The 25161-nt window shown below is 42.3% G+C and overlaps 1 protein-coding gene across 1 annotated transcript in view; it reads right to left on the reverse strand.

Moving 5' to 3' along the window:
• pappab (pregnancy-associated plasma protein A, pappalysin 1b) overlaps nucleotides 1-25161 on the reverse strand; it is an 85735-nt gene that overhangs the window by 29762 nt on the left and 30812 nt on the right. Inside the window, exons 7-13 of the mRNA XM_072664988.1 lie at nucleotides 24537-25035; nucleotides 11504-11632; nucleotides 10940-11031; nucleotides 7854-8050; nucleotides 1224-1331; nucleotides 633-768; nucleotides 236-449 (exon numbers count right to left, since the gene is read on the reverse strand). Coding sequence (XP_072521089.1) covers nucleotides 236-449; nucleotides 633-768; nucleotides 1224-1331; nucleotides 7854-8050; nucleotides 10940-11031; nucleotides 11504-11632; nucleotides 24537-25035 — 1375 coding nt within the window. The remainder of the gene's footprint in view (nucleotides 1-235; nucleotides 450-632; nucleotides 769-1223; nucleotides 1332-7853; nucleotides 8051-10939; nucleotides 11032-11503; nucleotides 11633-24536; nucleotides 25036-25161) is intronic.

A 25161-nucleotide genomic window follows, 5' to 3' on the forward strand; every position in this document is an offset into this window, starting at 1 on the left:
TTTTCAAACGGCGGAACAGCTTAACTAAACACTGTGAGGAGTTTAGACAGTGGTACAGAAAAGAGCTGAAATCCTAAACCTTTGTAATCACACTATTTAGAGTGATATTTCAACAAATATCCAACTGATCTGATTCCTTATCCCTACCCTTTTACATGGCGCCATGGGAAATGCCTTAGCTATGAGCCAAGTAAGATTTGATCTATAGATCCTTTAGTTCAGGTACAGATCTCACCTTTGGCCCATGGGGTTGTAGATCTCGTTGCTCTGGCAGCCACTGATCGTGATTGGATCAAAGTATTGGAAGGAGCGCAGACCCACACCAGAGATGGCCACCAAGGATGATCGGAAGCTGACCACGATGGCCATGGTCCTGTAGAAGGCCATGCTTAGGTCGTGACTCACTGGGATCACCAAGGGATTGTTCCGGCAACTCAAACGCCATTCGCCTGGAAAGCATTTGGTCAGTACACCGTAAATGGCTTAGGACATAGCTTCGGTAGCACTTGACTAAGATGTGGTCAGAAATGGACAGTATTTCAAAGCTGAAATGGATGTAGTGGCCAAGCAATGTCACTATTTCCGCTTTCCATGTACGTAAGAAATGCATGCTGAAATCAAGCTAGACAGACCTAGGTTATGGATCTGCTCCTTTGTGTCCACAAGCTGGACCGTGACATTGGCCTGGGTCTGGTCACTGTAGGCAGTTCCGTCCGCAGCAAGGTGGATGATGACCGCAGCGGCCACCATGGGGTGGGCATAGTATGCCTGATGAGTTAGATTAACCAGTCAGTTTTTTAAAAACAGATGCACTATAAGGACAAAACTATTGGGACACCAGCTTGTTCATTAACTCTTCTGAAATCAAGCATATTTAGGTGATTATCCTGCTTTTGTAGTGAGTAAGTTGGTATTGAGTAACTGTCTCTAATGTCCAGAGAAGGCTTTCTAGAAGGCCAGAGAACACAGTTCCACTGCTCCACAGCTCAATGCTGGGGGGCTTTGTACCACTATGGCCCATGCCTGGCATTAGGCAGCATGGTGCCAATAGGTTCATGTTTATCTGCTCCAGAGAACAGAGAGAGTCCTATTCTATTGACAATTCTCTGCAGGGACTAGACAAGCTGTGTGTGTCCAATGTTGCTTAACTAGCTGGGTGAAGCTTGCAGAGTTATTTATTATTTATTGGTTAGCTTCTGTTACTACTCAGGTTCACATATTACCTTTAGCCAGTAGTGGTGAATCCTGCTGTGCATCTGTCCTTCCTCACATGGAAACCAGGCGTACTGAGATATTTCATCAGATAGGTCAAACACCTTTGACTGGCAGCTCTAAGAAAAAAAAACAAACCCAAAAAACACCCACACAGACCGGCAGCATTAGGAGGCTACATTTACAAGGGCATCTTGGTTTCCATTATGAACACACATGTTCCCCCTGATTTCACAGAGAACAATGTGCTGATGGACAGGAGACATCAACATACTTTTCAAATCAAGTTTTGAACGTTTTACTGAGACATATTCTGAAGCATGATCAGTCAGTGGGAGACATTCTGGGCTTGGGCTTCAGTTGATGTCAGGTCTTATTTAGCGCTTCTGTCAGGTCTCATCCAGAGTCATCCATCTCCAATGCTGTTCAAAAGTTTGCCATTTCGCCACAGTCACACTAAAATCTTGTATCTCCATTTTTACTGTTTGCCCACTTTATTTTGACGCAATGAAATTATTTACAATGTGTCCAAGTCTCATGATGAATTGCTCAATAAAAATGATCCAAAATGACTATTGATGAATATTTGTTTTCACATCGACTTCCATTGAGCATATATTGGAACACCAGCTCATTCATCGTTTCTTCTGAAATCAATGTGATTAAAAAGGAGTTTTTTTCTGTTTATTCTGTTTTTGTTGAACTTAACTGTCTCTACTGGCAAGGGAGGGCTTTCTGCTAAATTTTGGAGCATTGCTGTGAGGATTTGATTGTAGTCAGCACCTAGAGCATTAGTAAAGGTCAGGATGTTGGATGATCACCACCTCGCTCATCCCAAAAGTACTGAATGGAGCAGCAACCATCATGCCAGAGAATGCAGCTCCACAGCTCAATGCTGGGGGGCTTTATACCCTGTAACCTATGCCTGGCGTTAGACATGGTGCCAGTAGGTCCTAACCTGATGGCAGTAGTTCTCTAGGGACTAGACAAGCTGTGTGTACATTAAGAAACAGTGGGCTTATGTACTGTACGCTCATGCATTCATTCCTAAACCACGCCGCCCAGTTTGATTTGTAATTATCATCAGGTTGGTTTGGTTCATTAGTGCTTCATTACTCTGCAACAGCTGGAGAAACTAAGGATGAATCAGAAAGCAAGCCATTACACTGTACTTCTAACAGCCTCAAAAATATATTTTTGCCACTTTTACTGGAGTGTGTAATGCTTTTACAAGCAAACACACACTTGCTGCTAGGAATATGGGTTTAAACCATTTGCTTAGGTGGCTTTAGCACAGCGGAGAATAAGGAGAGCTCACAGCAAAACCTTGTATTTTCGCTTGCTTCCATAAAGAACAGTAACCGCTAGCAGGTTTTTACTTACGAGCATTCATGTTTGAATGAGTTTCCCGCTCACAATGGATCTGTGCCCACAAGCACGCCTACAGCAAACCAGTAACACAAATCAATGCATTTTTTTTAATGGACACCACAATGTCCTTGTGAAAGCAGCCCAGCGCATAACACAATATGTCCATGTGCATGGACATTTCTGAATAACAACTGAGGAATTTGTTGTGATGTTGTAAATATATAAAGGTCTAGGGCTTGATCAGTAGCCTCTAGCCAGTTCAGTGCAAACTTCTGGGTTTAATTAGACGACCTCCAGAACAGGAAAAAAATAAAAAAATAAATAAAAAGAAAAACAATTTTCTACATTAGAGCACATGTTCAAAGTGAATTATAAACTTGGTACCTGAAGGAGTGCACACTGAACGTCAGTAATGATGGAGGTTGGCTGGTCTGCATTTCTCTATCAAAATGTAATTTAGACCATCTGGAGGCTCACAATTAAGCAGAACCCTGGCAAGGTCAGACAGCCGCTCTAGACCATAAAGAAAGGCAGCAAAATGGAGGGGACTGAGAGAGACGGACCCCCGGAGGGGGGCTTTATGTATCCAACATCTCTGATTAAGAGAACAGATCTAAGGATTGTGTCCCAAGAATTGGATCTGGAAACAAGGAATTGTTCTTCAGTGTACTCCAAGTATCTGTTTGAGATAGCAATGTTGAAGCGGTCATGCAACTAAGTCCCTCCAAATACTTGTGGTGTGTTCTAAAGCCAAAGATTTCGAATAAACACTTGAATGTCCAAATTGCGTAGACCATACAAGTCGGACTCCATAAACATGAAGTTGAAGGCCTAAAAAGATCCAGTCACTCTGACTTATTCAATTCCAATGACAATTGCAAGCAGCACACTGATTACCCTATAAGCTTGCAGACCACTCTCGTTTTGAACCCCCTGAACCCGAGTGTGGGGTGACGGCAGTGCAACGCTAGGTGACACTGGAGAGCCGCCTGGTGCCCGAGACCATCAATGGCACTAATTATGCGTAGTATGTGTGTAAGTATGTATATATGTGTGTAACGGGAGCTCATGAGCGCTTCAGCACAGCGCTGGGAACGGTCGGGTTGTCTGCTGTCTCTGCACAATAGATGTCCCCAGTATTTTTGGAGTAGTTTATAGCAGAGTTTCTGCCCAGTCAGCAATAGAGTCACGCTGGTAAGTGACTGTCTGGCCTTTACATTGCCCCCGTTTCCCGTGCGTGCGCACACACACACACACACACACACACACACACACACACACACACACACACACACACACCTCTGTTCACAAGCTTGCCCAGGGCTCCAAAGTCAATCACTTTACTTCAGAATCCATCACACCGATAAAGACTAGACAAATAAAATTCAGCTTCACAGAACCAGCTTTGCTCAATTCACTTAACCAAGAGACAGAACAGAGACCATGCAACAAGGTCAACCCTGATTCTCATCCGATTGTTTTTACTGGCATTTTTCTGCTCCAGAGCAAAACTTAAAAATGTAATTTACTTGGTGGCCTTTACCTCTCAAATATGAAGAATATTAGACAGCAGCTTAAAAAAAAGAAAAACAAAAAAGGTATGGACTCACTTGTCATATACTTTACATACAATTTTGGAGATAAGGATTTTTCCAGTGACTATATACTGCATCCATACATGGGTGTCAGTGGCATATCAGTGTTTGGTATACCATGATAAAAAAAAATGATGGCAATCATACAGTGTACATGTGCTTAAAACAAGTATGTGCAGCTTTCTACCTCCAGTCTACCTCATGTGCAGCTTTCTTATTTAATTTATCAAAAAGGAAACTTCACATACTTTCATTAGAAAATAGATTAAAACATGCTAGTAAAGCATTTACTTTTTAAGGAATCACTGAATCTAATAATAATAAAATAATATTAACCTTTTTTTCTAAGTATTGTTATATCCCCTTCTCTGTACCATGTAAACCTTTTTGTTAAGAGCACAGATTAATATATTATAATCCAGACATCACAAGGTATTATGTGATCTATTCAATATTAATATAGTTTTGGGATCATTTTTCCAGGTTTGGGTTGCATTTGAACCTTTTGAAATATGAGGCATTCTGGAGACTTTATCTGGAGATTTTATTAAAACAAATTATATAACTTGAACCTATAACTAAGTTTTTGATGTTAAACGACTTATTCAGCTTTTTGAGTACCATCTATTCCTCTGTTCATCATTCAGCGACACTTCAGAAAGCTTCTAGTAGATTACTTAAAACCTGTGAAGGCCCACTGAAAGAGCACATTATAATCATGATATATGTTTATCTGATGATTATATCCATTTTATTTTGTTGAGAACCGAACTTTTAAAAGATAAAGTAGAGGTTTTCCATCCCTGCAGCTTTACAGACATCTGGTAATAAGACCGGTGAGCAAGCCAAGGGCGACAGTGGCATGGAAAAACTCCCTCAAAGCTGAAGGAAGAAACCTTAGGAGGAACAAGACTTACAAGGAAGGACCCCTCCTCCTCTGGTCAAAGCTATGTATAAATTTGATAGTCATAGTATCATCACATCACAAGTCTGACTGTTACACTCAGGCGTACTGACAGCCAGTATAAGGCTGGTCTTTGTGAAAAGCTCTCTGATCTAAACATACCGAATGTATTACATTTACAAGTTCGGCACTTGTTCCACTGAGAGCTGCCCCTCGTCTTCAGCAAAGCATACAGTAGTAGCCTCTGTGTCCCCCTCCCCCTCTCCTTTGGGCTCCCATCGATTCACGGATTCCTCTGCCTTGCGCTCAGCACTGCAACTTTAGATGCTGCTGCTGCTGCACACAATAACACCCTATATATGATTACTCATCCTGATAGAGCTCCAGCATCAATCACAGGCTAAAGCCTGCTCCACTTAAAACCACAAGCAGGCATTTGTCAAGCCATTTCTGTTTCCATTCATTTTCTGGAATATTCCCATTGATTCCCAAAGCCTACGCCTTTTAGATGCCTCATTTTTCAAGTATTCTACTGCACTGGGAGCCAAAATACTTGAGGTTTTGATACTACTGTCTTCAATCAATGCAAATCCAAGCAAACTGGCATTTTGCTGCCACTGATTGTTGAACTGAGTTCTTTGTTTATGAATCTATGGAGGGTAACTTGCCTCCGACCCTTTTCCAAAGTGGTTTAGAACTTTGCAAGACGGGAGTCCGGAAACCTGGAGTGAGCAGCAATTTGTGATGTTTAAAAAATGCTAAATCTCTATTTTTGAATCCGGAACTTGTTCTTTACATTGTGTGAAAATGTCATGATGAATAGACCAATAGAAATGCTCCAAAATGACTCAATGCAAATAAAATATTTTGCATTGACTTCCACTGAAGTTTTTTTCTTTCTTCTGTAAAGTTGCCATTCTGGAGATATGAGGTTTGTGTGTGACCGTGATGATTTCCGAAAAGGCATACATTTTATGTATATAGGCAGTTACTGGCCGAACATATCTGTAATATTTAAAATCGTATTCTTATTCCACATATTAAAGAAAGACGTTATACACGCTGATATACATCATACTGATTTAACACCTCTGTGAATATAAATCCACACATACTGATAAAACATCTTGTTAATAAATCTACAAAATGTGTTTAAGTAACAATGGGCTTTAAATCTGCACAGTGAGAAATGGCTGTTCGGCTCACTGCTATAAATCCTAAGGTTGTACACAGAATGATGGGAATAGTTTTGATTCATTTGCAAAAGCAGACAATTTTGGGCGCAAAGGCTGTTCGGTCTACAAACAGCACAAAAGAGAGGAGAGGAGGTTGATGTGGCCAAGAAATTTGTAAAATAAAAATATTTTATACTGAAATATCTGGGGAGTAAAACAAAACAGTTTTTAAGGTGCACCTTAGAAAGAGCAAGTGCTTTCCAGTTGTACACTGTACAGGTTCACTGTACAAGGGCAACTGAAATCTTTTCCAATGTCTTTACACCTGATTCAGTGACAAAAACAAGAATGAGTTTACACATTTAATACGCGTAGATTTTGGAACTGGGGATATAAAAATGTTCCACTGTATATTTATTCATGTTCCATTCAGTCCCATTGCCACTGGTGTATAAAATCAATGAGCTAGACATGCAGTCTGCCTTTACACACATGAAATGTGAAAGAATGGGTCATTCTAAAGAGCGTGGTACGGTATGAATTCCAGCATGATACTGTATGTAATAGGATGCCACAGTTGCAGCAAGCCAGTTAGTGAAACTTCTTCACTCCATATTACTGCCAATTACTCCTGTAGGTGTAAAGTGTTGGTGTCGTAATACTTTCGCCCATATAGTGTATATATACACACTAATATATTAGCAAATTATTTTAAAGAATGTCTCCAAGCGATGAGAATGTTTTTGCTTTTAAATCCATCTCATCACATTAGAACAGATGCAGGTGATTTTGAAGAAAGTAGCAGAGTTCTTGTGAGCTTGTCTGAAGAACAACACAAACAAGCTGGTTCTAGGTTTCTCCTGGACGCCTTCAGCCCCCCCAGTATTGTGGATGTGTTCAATTTCATCACCAGCTCACCTGATTTAACATCATTATTCACTGATTTACCAAACCAGAACTATAAATAATACTGACATAATTCGATGAGAAGAACTTGAGATGTTTTAATGAACACTGATGTAAAAGCACAACTTCTTGTATTGATGTTATTTGTATTTATTTTAATATTAGAGTTTTATTTCGGAACTAAACACTATCTACTCAGATAAGGAGCCTTTTATTCCAACTTAAACAGATGCTTAAAACGTTTACATAATACTGTCCATATATTTTATTGTATTTAAAACACTCAAAGTAAGACACTTTATTATTGTGTCTCTGTGAGGCTCATATGCAGGCAGTGTAGTTCTATACACGTTTAGGACCACTTCAACTGCAACAGCTGTTATGAAACAATGCATTTAGGTGGGGCATGGCTAAGTTATTTATAGAAAACCCTCTTGTAGCAGTGCTCCTTCAACATCATTAATACTACAAAATAAAGATGGTTAGGTCTTCAGGTCTTCTCATGTTGTTGATTTCTTGTCTTTTTACTCATTACTGATCGCGTAAAGCTGCTTTGTGACAACAGTTGTAAAAAGTGCTAAACAAATACATTTGATTTGAAAATGTGACTGACCTCACACAAGTACATCTCACCATGTGACAGAACTACGTGCATGTGTGTCTGTGTGTGTGTGTGTGTGCTGTCCCCACCTTTGTCACGGCAGGATACCCAGCAGCCACCTCAGCAGGGCAATGCACCTTGTGCTCAGTGGAAACCTCCACCCCTGTGGCCCACTGGTCCAGGAAACCACTGGGTGTGTAGAGCCCACAATCCCTCACACTCGTCTCCCGCTCAAAATCCTCACACACACCATCGCCATCGTAGAAGTAGCACAGGCTGGGCTCATCTGTACAAGAGCGAAAGAATGAGGGTGTAAAAGCACTCGAATGCCAATGAGTATTAAAATGTATTATTTATTTAAATACCTTAAACCCTGTCTGTAGACTTCCACTGTGCACTCTACAAATCACATTACTACAGAACCTTGTGGGACTCCACAAAATGTGCTAAACCGTCCCAACCGGCTCTGCATTAAAATTAATAACTGAATAATAAACTAGCGTGTTAAACACAAAGTACCTGTACGTCGATTTATTTATCAGTCTAGTAACTACATGAGCTTTTTCTTTCTCGCTCTTTTTTTTAGAATACCCATTAAATACTTTAAATGATAATATATACATACACACAATGACAAAGTATATTGACAGCTGCTCGTTAATTTATTACTTCTTCTGAAATTTAGGGCATTAAAAAGAGGATGTTGGAGTACCTTTCCAGGGAAGGCCTTCTACTAGAATTTGGAGCACTGCTTTGAGAATTTGATTGCACTCAGCAACAACAGTATTAGTGAGATTAGGATGGTAGATGATCACCACCCCACCTCATCTCCAACTCCCCAGCTCATCCCAAAAATATCATTCCAGAGAACACAGTTCCACTGCTGCACATCTTTTCGAGAAAGTCCTATTCTATTGGCAATATTCATAATGACCAGCCAGTTATTTTGGGTATCCCTGTATTTTGCTAAGCAGTACAACAGAACACCTTTCACTAAGTTAATCGCTACAGAACTGTACAAGTAAGGTGACAGACCTTTAGTCCTCATTCAAATGGGTCAGAAGTCATCCTCACAATAAACCCTCACTGGAATTTTGGAATGTCAAGTGGAATGGGAGGCTTCTAGTCTGGTGCACTGATATACCCTGTTCCAGTGTGTTCCAGGACCCTGAGGTGTTATGAATCTACAGACATGTGCAACTGACTCCTAGTCAGCTCTCAGGGACACAGGGAGGTGTTTGGAGACCCGGCGAAGCCCTGTCACCTGCTCTGGGTCCTGGTCAAGAGCCACAGGGTGCCAGTGAAGCACACGGAAACACGTTTGCAGGATATCCACTTATCGATGTGAGCACCCCTTCCCTGGCAGAGCGGCTGACTATGTAAGTGAGTAGGATGGCACGGAAAACAAGTGGTATCTTTAGGCCCGTAGTGGCCTGTGTAAATCATCCAGAGGAAGCCACGGTGTGTGCAGGACGTCGAGATTCAAACAGCATCTCATTGCCTCCCTTCCCGTGCATACAAAACCCACTCGTTTCATTAATACTGCGTTTCCCACATGCTTGTTGGGTGACGCATCGAAAAACAGCTCTGGAAAATACTGTCGCAAGCAGGAGAGGCTAGGCCCTGGAATACTTGGGATCTCCGTGAGGTTTGTGTTGGTGCTGGCTCAACACAACTGTGAGTCATCCCGAAACACCATGATGTGATAAAACGGAGGCTTTTTCTTCACGTCACATATTTTACCAGTTGGAAAGCAGTGGCAGAGGATAAGGAGCGGAAATATGAAGTCATGTCATAAAGTGTTTTTGGACAGTCGTATGGATACAGCAGAATCTTGTAACACTAGCATGGCTACCTCCATCTGTTAAGGATCATCGCTAAATTATTCAATGCAGTTAACATTTAATCAAGATATATGACCTTTCCAGAGAAAGCTGCTGAAGTAGCAGGATATGGAAGAAAATGGCTAAAAACGGGGGGACACAATGGCCTGGTTTCTGTTGAAGTGGCAGGCATCTTCTGCTAACTGTTCCCCCGAGAGAGAGACATCAGTCAGACCATGGTTCAGCACTTCTGTCAGAAGAACAGGATAGGCAGGAGGTCACGTGTGAAAGAGAGATGGGGACCATTAGGGAAAGGCCAACACAGGTCCATTCTACGCACACGCTGACCTTATGGAGGTGTGAGTTCCCTTTTGCAAGACTAGCTAAAATGGGAGCTCCATCTGTTCCGACGCATAAGAGGAAAAACAACGTTTTTAACCAGTGCCGGGATGTAAAAACGGCAGCAAATCGCTGACGCAAGGTTTTTTGCTCGGGCAAAGAAAGCAAGAGGAGAGTTCATTGAATTTCGCCGCCTGTGAAGGACAAACTCATTGAACGTCTTACAAACGAGCGGCTCGATGATGGTCTCTTCACCGGGGAGAGTTGCTAATTAAGCTGTGACATCTGAGCAGCCTCGGAGAGCCCACTTCTACAGGTGTCTTGGGTCATCCCTTCAGCGAGCTGAAAATACATTCAAGGGGAAACTTCAAAGGCTTCTTTGGCCATCCCCTCCCTCTCCGCCCGAGCTCTATTTTCTCTCCACTTCCACCGCCGTGTCCCATTCACACGCTCCAGTCTAAAAAGATGAATGAAACACTAACAAAGCTAGTAGGAAAAAGACTCACAAAAAGTCTGCTCACCCTATGTCCTGGAATTCCTTAGAATTCCCATTAATTCAATTGCATAATGCATACTGCAAATGGGATTAGTCGGAAGTCTTTGTAGAGTGACAGTAGCGAGCACTCTGCTCTGAGAGTCTTTGGGGTTCTCTAAAAGCAACGTCTTTGTGAGGAGATTTCACGTCACGTCAGTTAGAGGGCCCAATCACTAATGTTCAGCAATTAAGTCGCGCCATTAGCATCACAATTCTACAAAACCCTGTCTGGCTAAACGTGCATTGGACAGCACAATAGGACTTTGATACTTTCGGGTGCACTGATGGCTTCTGAAGTTACTGCGCATTGTTAGCAAAGAGAAAGTGCAGAGCGAGTTTATACACAGCTGACACGATGATCAGATGGTGTGAAATCTAAGAAATTGACTAAGAGGTGGCTGAGGAAACATATCAACCAAGGAACAGCATGAGTGTGTTTTTCAAACTAATCAAAGACAAGAAGTTAGAGAAAACATACCAACGCAGTTAAACAAGGGCTCCTTCTTGCATTGGTTGGAGCAACCATCTCCATTGGCGAAATTCATGTCGTCACACTGCTCTCCCAGATATCTGAAACATACACAACAAATGGTCTATTTAAATTTTTTAGTTATTAACCACATTTTCACTGACACAAACTGCAAAAACTGCTAAAATGAAAAGGTGTAAGGAATTTTAAGCACTAAAAATGCTTTACAAGGGGCTCAGAGTGGCTTAGCGATCTAATGTGCTGCCTCTATGTCCCGCTTTGCCATCAGCAGCCAGAGTCCGAGGGAGCACAACTGGCTTTCTTCGGCTAAGTAGATGGGCCTTAAGAGCTGAAAAGTGGAAGGAGCATTTTCCCCATCCTATAGAGAACAGACACATTTTCCTTAATGTGTACCTTTCATAAAACCTTTGGACATCCTTTGGATAGAAACAGTCAGTGTTTGTGGAGCAGAAATAAAATTCCATTACAGCACATTAGAACTGAAGGATATGCTCATGGGGGAAAACACTGCGGTAGTGATGCTACAGGAGCTATTAAAGTAGTATCCCTTACTTCTGGACGAGTCCGTCTCCACAGTAGGGTGAGCCCAGCTGATGTATGAGAGGGGGAGATGGCTCACTTTCTGCTTTCTTGGACACAGTCAGCACATGGTAGGTGTACGTCTCACCAGGCTCTACATCCCTGCAATGCACAGGCACAGACACAGTTGGACAAGTGATTCGGGTTCTTTGGGGCCTTTTGAGTCATTTCAATTCAAGCAGTTCATGAGATGCGAACAAAGCCTTTTTAGAAAATGAAGGTTATGAAATAACAGTTGCAACATAGAAAATGATGCAGATGTAGATTCAGGAGGTCCACCTTACAGCAAGAAACTCGAGGCCACACAAAAATCACAAAAAACACAAAACGTCCAAAAAATAAAGATTTAGAATATGATCTTACGCATAGCACAAGGTGTACCTTATGATAGAAGCTTTGAAAGCCCAACACTGAGCTGTAATACAAGCCCTCAGGTCCACAAAGCACCAGACTCAGCTGTATTTCTGCAAAGTAAAGCCCCAGTCATATTCCGAGAGACTGCACCGGGATCAGCAGAAGGCCTGGTCACAACTTGCTCTGGCATAATGAAGCATCGCTGGAGCTGCTGGGTGGGCTTCCCTGCCCCCATTAACCCTCTTCCGTAACCCCGGCCTCCCTGTACCTCCCTGCTCTCCTCCTATTGATCTTCTCCCCCACAATGAATTTCCGAGAACAGAGACACCGAAAGGGAGAGTGGAGGTAGAGGCCTGAGTAACGCAAGATCAAATGGGAAGGCAGGGAAGGGTGTGGGGCGCTTTGTGGGAGGACAATGCTGCCAGCTCCGTATCTCATTAGTCCTTCGGGTCCCCTCCCCGAATTCTGCACCTCTTCTAAGAAGCTGACCTCCTCCCACACCTCTCGGCAGCTGCCTGCAGGGGTCGGGTTAATGAGAACATTTTCAGCAGGTCTTAGATCAGCCACTCCAAAGCCGCCCGGTCCATGGATATGCCTCTCAGGCCCAATGCCCCTTCATGCAGCCCACCTAGTGCCAAAGACTCGCCAAGTTCTTGCCAACAAATAGCCCTATTGTGCAGGTGCAAAAAGCCACAACATGAAGCACTAACCCTGCTGGCCTTCCTCAGATTGCAGACTTCCCAAGCAGTCAAATATGGGTCAACAAGTCTCGGAGGCGTGAGAGCTGCAGAGAGTTAACTGAGCTATCAAGCAGAAATCTTGGCCAAGCCTAAAGGCAGTATGCCGGAGGATCTGGGTCCGTAGTGTGGTCATGCGGCAGTGTTTTTCTTAGACTTGTTTGTTGTGGTCAGGCCTGCTGCTATCCTTAACAGCCGCAAGGACTCCTGAAGTAGACTGTTGGCTTGACTTACATCAAGAGGAAAGAATATCTTGCCCGTTGAATCGAGTAAGTATCAATTTAGCCATCAATGTCAGGCGGCTAGGTTACGCAGTTGCGGTTCGTCTGTTTGTTTGTGAAATTGTATTCATTCACTGTAACTGGAGCAGAATGCATGGCGATCCATGCTCAGCAGGATCTATGATCCTTCATGTTAATGTTTTTCTAATCAAAATCGGAAAATGGAAAAAGTGTAGCATTAGGTCACAGCGAAAGTGCGTTAAGAAGGTTCACATAGGAGTATCATTTTTTTTTGTTATTGTTGTTTTACGTTCAACATGTAAAAGAATCTCGTATGTTAAAAAAAACAATCCACCCCAGCAAGACACAAGAGCCAAATATCACTACCATATTCACATGAGACGAAAGTAGGCTGTAAACATTGAAATCTGTCTCTTCCTGTGTTTTGATTTTAAGATGGTAACATCAATTTTCAAGCATGGAATATGAGCTTGGCCATGACATCATCTATCGGGCCACACACTTGGCTGTAGTGTGTAAAAGAGACTGCACCATCATCCTGTCCCGAGAGGCTGGCGGGCATAGTCTTAAGAATAAATCAGATAAAGGTTGCTAAAAGGTTTCTTTGGAGTGTTGTCACAGGAGAACCACTTTTGGTTCCTTAAAGATTCTTTCAGTGGATTTTTCAAATGAATTTGATTCAATGGATTTGATTCTTTGGGAAATCACATATGACACATAATAAAGATATTCAGAATACATTTATTAATACATTTATTAATTTCTTTAGCTGATTATGAGGGGAAAGTGGTCATTTTGTCCAGTAGGGAGTAGAACCCGCAACCATACAATTACTGGTTCTTCTACCTTACCACTAGAGGTGTAAGAAAATATTGATATAGCGTAGTATAGGGACATTATGTTTTGAGATACCGTATCAACTCTCAAAAAGTTTAATTTTTAATAATCAATAATAATTAATAATTTAGCACTAGCACTGGGGACCTCTAGCACTTAGTTTCTTAGCAGTATGTCATCTGTAGAATTATGCAGGGAATCAATAGGTAGTAACTGCAGACATGATCAGATTTTGAATATTGGGGGATTTTTTTTTTTATTATTATTATAGCCTTTTTGCCTGTTTTTATAAAGAAGTGACACCTCATGATCTCACAATTTGTGTATTCACTGAATCCGACTGATGGAAAAAGAAACGATAATTTTAATGACAAAAACAGAGCAAATCTCGCAGCACAAGGACGAAATTCCACCTTAAAACAGCGCTGCAGTTACATTCTGTCGTAGCTTCTGCACCATTTAAGGTCAGCAATGCTCCACTCAGGTCATATGATGAGGTGGTTAACTGACTAACTTGCAAACTTGTGCTAATTAGCTCAGGTGTTCCTTAGTTTCAGCAGTATTGTAGAGATGTGCTGTGTGCTGGGGGAAGCTGGTTAGATGAACTAGAGGAATCAAAGCAGTGTCTTGGAGGGACATCAGCCAGGGACGAGCCATGGCAAATCCCACTGGTGGGATTGTACTTGCAAGTTTACATGCAAAGGTTGGTGGCAGACAGTGGTTCATTCATTCATCTCTAGATAGCAGTGTTGTACTCTGTCCTTAAAACATTTCCACTTTTATCGGGTTTGCAATTTACAGAATCGTGACCCCTGTATCACCGTATCTCCAGGTTCTTGCCAATACACGGCCCTATTTACCACCCCAGGCTCTAGCCTGATAAAGCACACAGACTCTGTTGTTGTCCTTTTTTACGTAATTCACATTGCTTGTTGTCGCACAAATGCTTGTCATCAAAATTGAGTTGGCTAAAATTTTTTACCGCGCTCATTTGAAGGGCGGACAGCTGAGACTTTGAATGAACCATTGCAGAGACTTCCTTAATGACTCAGTCTGCTCTCCTTCATTCTGTCCCGTCTCCACTCATTAGGCCTTGTGTTAAATAACCACAGTAAACACACTGATAACTGTTGAATAACCATAATGGTGATGATGGCTATTAAAAGTGTGATAATAAATGATTATTATAAACCACAATGCCATAATATAAATGATTATAGAAGAGGTATCATTAAGAACTACATATCCTTAATCTTTCAAAATTCACTGTATTCAACATTGCTTTTTAAAATATAGTCCGGACACAGATACTTTACTTCTCTAATCTAAATATGTATTCCAATACCCAATACTAACAAATAATATTTACAAATCTACTTTGAATGAAGTGAATCATTGAACTTAAATCATGAATTTAAGTCTTTTTGATTTTTGGGATATTGAGTTCATTATCAGTGCAGAGATTCAAAATGTTTCAAGCTAACTGATCAATCTTCTTTATACACTATATGGACAAAAGTATTGGGACACCTGCTTGTTCATTGTTTCTACTGAAATCAAGGGTAATGAAAAAGTTATCCTGCTTTTGTTGAGGCAACTCTCTACCGTCCAGGGAAGGCTTTCTACTAGATTTTGGAACACTGCTGAATTTGATTGAATTCAGTGACAAGGGTGGTAGTGAGGTCAGGGAGCTGGATGATTGACCATGATCTCACCAGGCGGGTAGATGTCGCTTTCTCCCCTAATCGCTCTCAAAGCAATGTTGGTCGGAACAGGCGTCTGTTAGCTGGGGTGTTTGAGATGGGGACCCGGCACTTTCCTCAAAAAAGCATCAACTGAGAGGCGGTGGTTGGTTTCATATGTACCGGGGGACGTGTTTCTTAAGTCTCTACCATCCTAGTGTTGGGAGCATTGCTATTGCTAGGGGGAGTGTATTGTTTATTGTCAGTACCAAATTGGAAGAAAAAGGGAAAAATTCACACAAAAAGATTCATTAATTAGTATTATTAAACAGTTAGGGTTTATGTGCTAGTTTTACTGCTTTTAAATATTTGTTTATTCTTTAATAATAAGAATCTCAGATGTTTCCTTGTAGAGTAGGATCACTGCATCACTGCAAGTCACATCTACACTATATCTGACCACCATGCCAGCAGACTCAGTCTGGCTGCCTCCTCAGCCTTCTCCAAGGATTGAAAACAGATGAGGGCAACCCAAGTGCTACAATCTCCCACCGATCAATAGAGCCTAATCCAAAGCCAGTTAGAATTAATAACAGTCTGTTTAGCCCGACACAGATAAGAAACCCTGCTGGCATTTTCTTTATCTCTCAGAGTGGAGTGGAGTGGTTCTATACAGGTGGTTTTCACATTGCGGTCTACTCCACTCTCTGCAGACTTTGAAGTAAAGTGTAGTGGAAACCGGCAACGAGGCAGAGCGGGAGAGAGCAAGGGTGGAGAGAGATAAGCGTTCTGTCCTCATGGCACTGGCGAAAGAGTCTGCTCTGTTCTACAGACGGGTGGCTGTTTACCTCAGCGATGGGGTACCTTTAGTTTACTTTTCTGTCCTTTCTGAAGAAGCTGTTTTACATTGTATGGTGGAATGAAAGCATGTGTGATGCATCTTATCTTGGCATCCATGGCATAGCTTCAGAAGGGGAGAAAATTGAGGACGCTTGTGGGATAATGCCAAGTGTTGGAGATGGGAAGTTATGAGAGTCACAGCTTCAGACCTCACTCACACATAAGAGGGAGGGAAAGTTGACGAGTGCAGGGCCTGTTCTTCAGTGGTGTAAATAATCAAGTGTATCAAATGCCAAGCCTGATATTAATACCAAGCTTAACCCGTGATGGGCAAGAGTACTTTCAGTTTACTCTACCATTAACATGTAATGTTCATATATCATTTTACATAACTGTGAATTACATGTAATGGTAGAAATTTTAAGTCAACTTTAAAAGCTTCTTCACAAACATCTCTCTTCTATAAAAAAAAAAAAAAAGTTCTTTGTGGAACCCAAAATGGTTCTTCTATGGCACTGCTCAAAGAATGCGGTGGGGTTGACTGACTTTCTTTGTGGACTGCTGCAGCAGGTCTTTCTATACACTATGTGGATAAAGGTATTGGTGCACTCACACATTACACCTACAGAAGCTTTTAGGACCTCCCATCCTAAATCCAGAGGCATTAATGTGGAGTAGGTCCCCCTTTGCAGCTCTAACAGCAGGATTGTAGTTATTGAGTCAGCAGAGCAGTAGAGACTTTATGCACTATGCATCTCAGCACTCAGTGACCCCACTATTTAACTTAAGTGGTCTGTTGATCTCAGTTGATCGTGGAATATCTAGTAGGGACGAAATTTCATGAACAGACAATGGTTCCACGCTGGAATTCAGTGGGCTCTTTAGAATGGCCTGTTCTTTCACTAATGTGTGTAAAGACAGACTGCATGGCTAGGGCTTGAGTTTATACACCTGTGACAATGGGACTGAATAAAACACACACACACACACACACACACACACACACACACACACACACACACACGGCATCAAAAACAGCCTGAACCAAGACACACAGACATAGTACGAAACACCAGTCCACACCCACATCCACACTACTTTCTGATCCCATCCTTTATTTGATGTTAATACAGCTGTTAGAGTGCTACTCTCACAATGTCATACATATATAGAGTGTCTTACAATGTTATACTCCCAATCTGAATCTGTGATCTAACACACCATCAGTCCACCATCTGGCCTGAAAAGAAGAATCCAGGGGAACCAAATGACAATGCCTAATAGGTGTCACCATCAACTCCACAAACTACACTACCTGTGATTGCTCTGACAATCACACCACATGCTCATGTTACATGCTCACAATCAGCCAATTCAACCAATCCTGGACAAAGATAATGTTTTTTTTCTGTATTTGGATTCTCATCACGTTTATCATAAGTATTTAATCCAGTCTCTCATTCTCATTTTTTGTCCCAAAAAGCTGACCCAAACAAAATACCAAACATGCATAACCAACCAACCAACCAAGCAATGACTGTAGAAAACATGGACAGTGCAACATTTCTCAAGAGTGAAGCAACCACAGGTCTAACGCTTTCGCTGGCTGGTTGCAGTATGCTGTGTAGCTCCGTCCATCCCCCATATGTTTCAATGACAACACAGCCCATTTTACTAGTTTTTCTCCTCTAAACTGTCTTTCCATCTCCAGTGTCTAATTCTGAAGGTCAGTGTTTCCTGTGCTAATATTTTTTAACTGTTATTCTGTATTACATGTAGGAATGAAGTGACTGACCGTAGCTGAATGCATTCATTAGAAGTGCTGTCTACGTATAGCATATGTTACACTATATTCATATTTTGAATAGTGTTAAAGGTTAGGAAATTGTAGTGGCAGAACGCTCACTTACTGTTCATTACAAGGAGTAGCTGAGTTGTAGTGGGAATTACATGAACTATTTTTACTGTTGAAGCGTCCACTTACCGGACAAACTATTTTCCAGGAGGAAAAAAACCCACATTGTTTCAGCACTGTAAGCTCTCTCACTCTGAGACATACTGGGTCTGGGAGAGAGGGCAGATCTACCAAATGAGTAGGCAAGTCTGCATGAGCTGGATGCAAGTGCTAAACCATGTTTTTAATTCATGTCCATCTTAGTGCTGGGAATATATATATATATATATATATATATATATATATATATATATATATATATATATATATATATATATATATAACTGAGAAAAAAAAACAGCAAACCAGACTACTAGACCAACAAACGAGAATGAAAAAACAGCAACCATTCACCATACACCAACAAAGCCAACCAACGACAAACAGAAAAAGGGATTACACAGACCACAGAAAGATAAGAAACAGCCAGAGGCAATAATAAGGGGGCGTGGTAACAACCTACTCACAGATGAGGGACTTGAACAGGGCAGGGCAAGGGTGGAGACAGAAATGTAAGCAAACAAAGAGCACAAGCAACAAAGCACTCAGATAAAACATCAACAGAAGAGGAAAGCCATACAAGACCGGGGCATGAGAGGAGGATATACTATGTACAAAAGTATTGGGACACCTGCTCATTCATTGTTTCTTACGAAATTAATCTACTGCCCAAGGAAGGCTTCCTAGTGGATTTTGGAACACTGCTGTGAGGATTTGATTGCATTCCGTGACTAGACCTTACCCCCAACTTATCCCAAAAGTACTGTATGGAGCACCATCATTCCACAGAACACAGTTCCACTGCTTCACAGCTCAATGCAGAGGGCCTTTATACCTCTCTGGCCCACACCTGCCAATAATTTAATGGGACCAGACAAGTGTTTGCATTGGGTGCAACTTAAAGTAGCTGAATTCATTCATTAGAAGGTGTTCACAAACATTTGAACATGTAGTGTATGTTACGCTATATTAATATTGAACAGCATTAAATGTTAGGAAAGTGTTGAGATTGCATTTTTTAGTCCTCAAATGCCTATAAAACAAACAAAAAACAAGAGGAAAAAGTCATGGATGGTGGAGAGTAGTATCTAGCACTTGATAATTCTTTCCATCAAGCAGATCTTTTCCCGAAAGCAGCCAGATGCTCTGAATCACAGCTACTCCCAGGCTGCGGCTTGTGGGGCCTGCCTGCTTCAGCGCTGTGCTATTTTCACAGTGAATTTTTAACACAAGCCATTTGTAACTACACCGCGCATGCATGCATGAGCTCTGAACCTGCCATTAAAAATGCAGCAGAGAAAGCAAGAGATCCTCTTTGCACGCTTACGTTCTGTCACATTTGTGCTGTCACACAAGCCTCCGCTTTGCACAGCATGCCTAGCCTCTGGGCTTTCGTGATGAAGCGTGTTCTCCACACAACAACATATGTCCAAATGTTTCTGGACACCCCTTCTAATGAATACATTCAGCTACTTTAAGAGGCACCCATTGCTGACACAGATGTGCAAATGCACACATACACAGCTTTGTCTAACTACTATAGAGAAGTACTGCCAATAGAATAGGACATAAACAGATAGTAGATAAACATGAACTTATTGGCACCATGCCTAATGCCATGCATGGGCTAGAAAGAAATAAAGCCACCCAGCATTGAGCTGTGGAGCAGTGATAATGTGTTCTCTGGAATGATGGTTCCCGTTTTGGAATCAGTTTGAGATGATGAGGAATGGTGGCCCTCCAACATCCTGATCTTACAAACGCTCTTGTTGCTGAACGCAATCAATTTTTCACAGCAATGCTCTAAAATCTAGTAGGAAGCCTATTTTCCTGGACAGCAGAGACAAAAAAAAAACCCTACAGAAAACCCAAAATAACAAAACCTGAATGAGCAGTTGTCCCAATACTTTTGTCCATATTGTGTATGTTTGACACCCCTGCTCTATAGCATGGCGCATTCCATCACCAAACTACTAAAACGCTCTCATTAGCAAAGCTGCATCTCTTAGCCGGTTTCTGCTTTGATTGGGACTGCTTTCTTTCTCCACAATAAGCGGCTGCCTGCCTCATTCCGGAGGCCAGATCAGGCCTGCACCTGGTGGATGAAACGGGCGTGTAATTTCTGGCCACTCTGACAGGAACACTTTAAGGGCCTTGTTTTCTTGAGCGATTTGAAAACGATCTGTAGCTAAATGGTCGCACAACGATATATGAGAGAGAGAGAGAGAGAGAGACCGAGAGAGAGAGACCGAGAGAGAGAGACCGAGAGAGAGAGACCAGCACAGGCCACCCACTTGGAGGGAGAGTAAAAGAGGGGTCGATAGAGTGGACGCAGAGACGAGGCGGCTGGTCAGAAGGAACGTTATCCACAGTGCTGAGAAGGGATGAAGGCCTGCCCAGGGCTGAGGCATTCATTCCAGTATAGAGGAACCACTTCTAATCAATCAAAAAATGTTTTCCCTTGTTTTCATCCTTGCCGAGGTAAAACACAGTCCTAGTGGAAATCGTTATGCAGCCACTGTAAAATTAAATAGGAATTGCTTTCTTTCTGACAACAGGGTTTACTCGCGCAGTGCTTGTTTTGTCCTGCGGTGCTTGTTTCGCCTAACTTCATTTCCAGAGCGCGGGGAAGCCGCTCCGTCTGACAGACGTGGGATAAACAACGACCTTGCCTTCAACCAGTCATGCTTGATGTTCACACTGAGATCAGTGCTGCGGGGTAAGCCCTTAAACCTGCCCTGGGGCAGTGAAATATCCCAGCCAATGAAAAGAAACATGGCGGAAAGGAGCTGGGTATTACCAAAAGGGCTCCCACAAGCTGGCTCCAAGAATTTGAGCTGGTTTTTAATTAATGAGCTTCCTGGATTTCAGACCTTGGCTCAGATCGCTTCATCTTCCGATTAACAACTTACGTCATTCCCCTGGAAAAGTCTTTTTTTTTTTATCCTACAGGAGAGTGGTAGCTCCTAAATAAGAGGATGGTGATGTTCCAGGATCAGGACTGAACTGACACATAAAAGGTCAAATTTGATACAAGGACTAAATTTAACACTTGAGTTTAAGTTTGTTTGGCACTACAATTTAAATTTAATCAAATACAGCACTTGTACATGATAATTAATTAAGTATAATTTTCATAAAATGTTTACAAGGGCATCAGCGGCAATTGAAGCTTCATTAACATGGGTTACTATGGCATAATACAAAATATTAAATAGCAAAATTAGACATGGGAATATTCAATAACAATCTGAGAGATGTGGAACTTTCACTGCATTTTTTCAAATCTTGCAAAAAAATAATCTGGCGTCCGCCACTAATTGGGGGTGTGTTTATTGAGGATGCTGTTGCAGGGAACTAATAATGTTACCCAATAATAGACATCACTAAGTGAAAAACATCCTCATAGACCTTTTATACTGTGCGTCACATGAATATCAATAACGTACGTACCGAAGATCAGGATTCTAGAGCCAGTGACCAGATCCCATATCTTCATATTCTGTTATCACCATATCACAACTCCTTTTACACAGGGAGGAAGCTTTTTTGCATTTTATTGCATTTTTCCTGAAGTTCAGGCTCATTTCACGGACAAGCAACATGCAAAACATCATGGAAAGAATCACTACAACTTTGCCTGTGGAGCTAGTCATGCCACCCACAGGGAAAAAGGAGACAGCTCCAGTTTGATCCCTCTGTTTGTTCACAACTGTACAAACTTTCTTTATAGTGGCACATTAATATGTACACAACTTGAAATTAGGATTTCTGATTCACATTAACATTAAATGATAAAGTACAGCTGTTTAAAAACACCAGCTGTTTCATGAAGCCTTCTCCTACTTGGTTCTGGAAAAATAGGTAAACAACCCCAAGTCTAAAAAGTCTACTTAGAATTTTTGATTATTTGAGCAAAAAAATGTCTTCATGGCAGGGGTGCCCAATTGTGGTGCTGGTGATCTACCACCATGCAGAGTTTATATCCAACCTTAATCTGACCCACCTGAAGTAACTGAGGCCTTCAGGGTCATCTCTTTATTAGAGCAAGATGTTTTGGATATGAACTCTGCAGGGTGGTATGTCAGAACCCTGTTCTTTGGCATCTTCCTTAAAGGAAGGTCTGGTACTACAGTGTTTTTCTATTCTACATGGCAACGTTAAGCTAAATAAACATAGATCTAGCCATTCACCAATGTAATTTCAATACCAATTAAAGTGCTGTGACTGCCACCTACCAGGGATTTTTTTATTATTAATTAATTAATTAAAAAGAAACCACCAGACACACAAGCGTGCCAAAGTGCTCCCCTGTGTTATTTTTGACTTTGCAGACAATGATAAGTCCCAGGGCCAGCCTATACCGTTTCTTGGCATATTTCTGAAGCTGAGTGTTTGTGAACCTTGCGGAAACTAGAAGTGACATTACTTTGGCTTGTACAAGGACGGTAAGGTTCACCAGGTTCACTTCAAGCCTTGTTTACATATATGGGGGAGATATTTAGTGAAAGCTAATGTGCAGCTTTGGCAGCATGCCGACAGAGGTGTAGCCCAGTGCTCTGGGAGGGCCCATTATTCAGAGTGTCAAAAGAAAAAAAAAAAAGAAAAAAAAAAAAAAGAAAAAAGAAAAAAAGAAAAACACACGCCCGACCCGCAACCATACACAAAAGACAACAAAGACAATGCCCGCCTCCCAAATGACTAAACTCTTCATTTCTGCATTGTTAAAAAGAGACACATCTGCCAGAAGCAAAGAATAGATGCTCTATAGGGCTATAATTTTATAGCTTAAAGAAGTAGAGGAGGGAGGGGGGGGGGCTTTGAACTTGGCTCCTCATTCTGTATAGTCTATAGATGATGCACTTCAATGAAGAAAGACAACATCCGGATGTCCAGATTGCATTGTGGGGGTCTAGGACAATTACTGATCTAAACTGATTTAAATGTGGTAAAGAGAGGGCATTTTTCAGTGTCTCCCAAATGGAAGATGTACATCAAATATCCCCACCTACAAACAATGTTCGATAAACAACAAAAAAAAAATTTACTTCAATGAGAAAAGGTTTTTCTTCTAAGGCCTGGCGGAATTGGCATTCTTGGCCAGGGGAGGGAGGAGGAGGAGGAGGGTGTTATTTTTCTGGGCAAAGAACCGGGGGCTACTCTGGATCCTCCCTGCCCCCTTTTCACTGTGTGGTCCTCAAACTGTAAACCCATATGTAGCGAAGATCAGGATTCTAGAGCCAGAGACCATTCCTCTGCTTCTGTTATCACCATAACTCCTTTTACACACAGAGGAAGAAACTTCCGATACTGGATTTTTTTCTGAAGTTCAGGCTCATTTCACGTTCTGCAGGACAAGCGACATGCAAAACAACATGGAAAGAATCACTACAACCCTGCCTGGATCTAGTCATGGCACCCACAGGGAAAAGGAGACAGCTCCAGTGTGATCCCTCTGTTTGTTCGCAACTGTGCCAAGAATTAGTCCTCTAGTGGGCCTCCTTTCCTCGCGGGAGGTGGAGCAACTCTCTCTCGTTCTCTCTCCATGTATATCTGGACTACCCCTGACCAACAGAAGGCCATTATAGAACATGAGGCTTCACTTCAAGCATGGTGGATAGATTTATTCCACCTTGCTGAGGTCAGGCTACAAGGTCTATATTTCTCCACTAAGTGCTGTTTACACGCCTGGGCTGACTATCACCTCCAGCCTCCAGGCCTTCTCCCTTCACCTCCACACCGTGGTGGTCACAGCCATGAAAACATCAATCAGGCCCCTGTTGGCATTCGGAGGAAGAGCCTAGACACTTCAAGAGCTCACCTACTGTTTTGTAGGCCAGCGCTTAGAACTGATGATTGCTCCAGCAGGCTAACCAGCCTGGGAGTGCAGAGGAATGTATCTCACCCCTAAAAGGGTGGCTGTGAAATTCTTTGAGCTGGCCTGAACCCCAACCCTACAGAGAGAAAGGGCAAGGCTGTAGACCCCACACATACAGAAAGGACCTGTGACAGTACACCGCAGCCAAAGATGCAAGCATCCCTAACCAGCATGGATACTTCTGACGGTGTAAAGTGTTCCATGCTTATGCTTCATGGAACCAGAAATGGTTCTTCTACGGCCCAGTTGTGGTGCTGGTGATGTAATTCCAGCTCTAATGTGACAAACCTGAGAAAATAAAAGCCCCTCAGGGGCAACTGAATATTAAAGCAGGATGTTTTGTGTCTGAACTCTCCAGCATGGTAGATTAGAACCCTGTTCTAGTGCATTGCTCCAAAGAACCTTTTTTAGAATCTTAGTTTTTAAGAGTTTACACTGGAAATGACTTTATTCCTCAAGCAAAAAAGTGTTATCATTCTTACCTGTCTATGTATCTCCTGGGCTCCATGAGAACCACGCCATAAGGAGCATGGCTAAAAGGTGGATCCCGGGTAAGCCTGTATCGCAGTGGTTGACATGCCTGGCACAGTTGGTTGCCAGGCTTGGAGGCCATTAGTGTGGCGTCGATCTCCAAGTGTTGCTCCATGGTAAAGAGCTGCACCCCGTACACCTCCTCATCCACTTCCAGCTTCAGCGTGAGAGGTGTGTCGCAAAAGACGCTCTGAGGGCCCAGCGACACGTTGTTCCCACTCAGCGTCAAGAGCAGAATGTTGTGGATGGCGGCCAGGCCATTCTCTTCGGGGGAGAAGAAGGTGACCCAGACTGTGAGAGAGTCAGGCACCAGCGGGTAGGCGAAGTCCAGCTGGAGCATGCAGCCCTGCAGCGGGCAGGAGGCCGAACCCACGCTGCCGGAATCCAGCCCAGAGTTGGGGCTCCAGGTACGCACGCTCGGCTCGCAGACCTGCTCCACATCTGGAGGACCTAAGGGAACACGGCCAGGCCAGTTCATAATGCTGAGAATGCGCTAACTGTAAATATAGCCCATTTAATAAAATTTAATTTCCAAGCAATGTCTCTCTGAGGTGCATGAAAAACTGTGCTTAACGC

This window comes from Salminus brasiliensis, chromosome 20 (assembly GCF_030463535.1).
Source record: "Salminus brasiliensis chromosome 20, fSalBra1.hap2, whole genome shotgun sequence".
NCBI classification, from domain to species: Eukaryota; Metazoa; Chordata; class Actinopteri; order Characiformes; family Bryconidae; genus Salminus; species Salminus brasiliensis.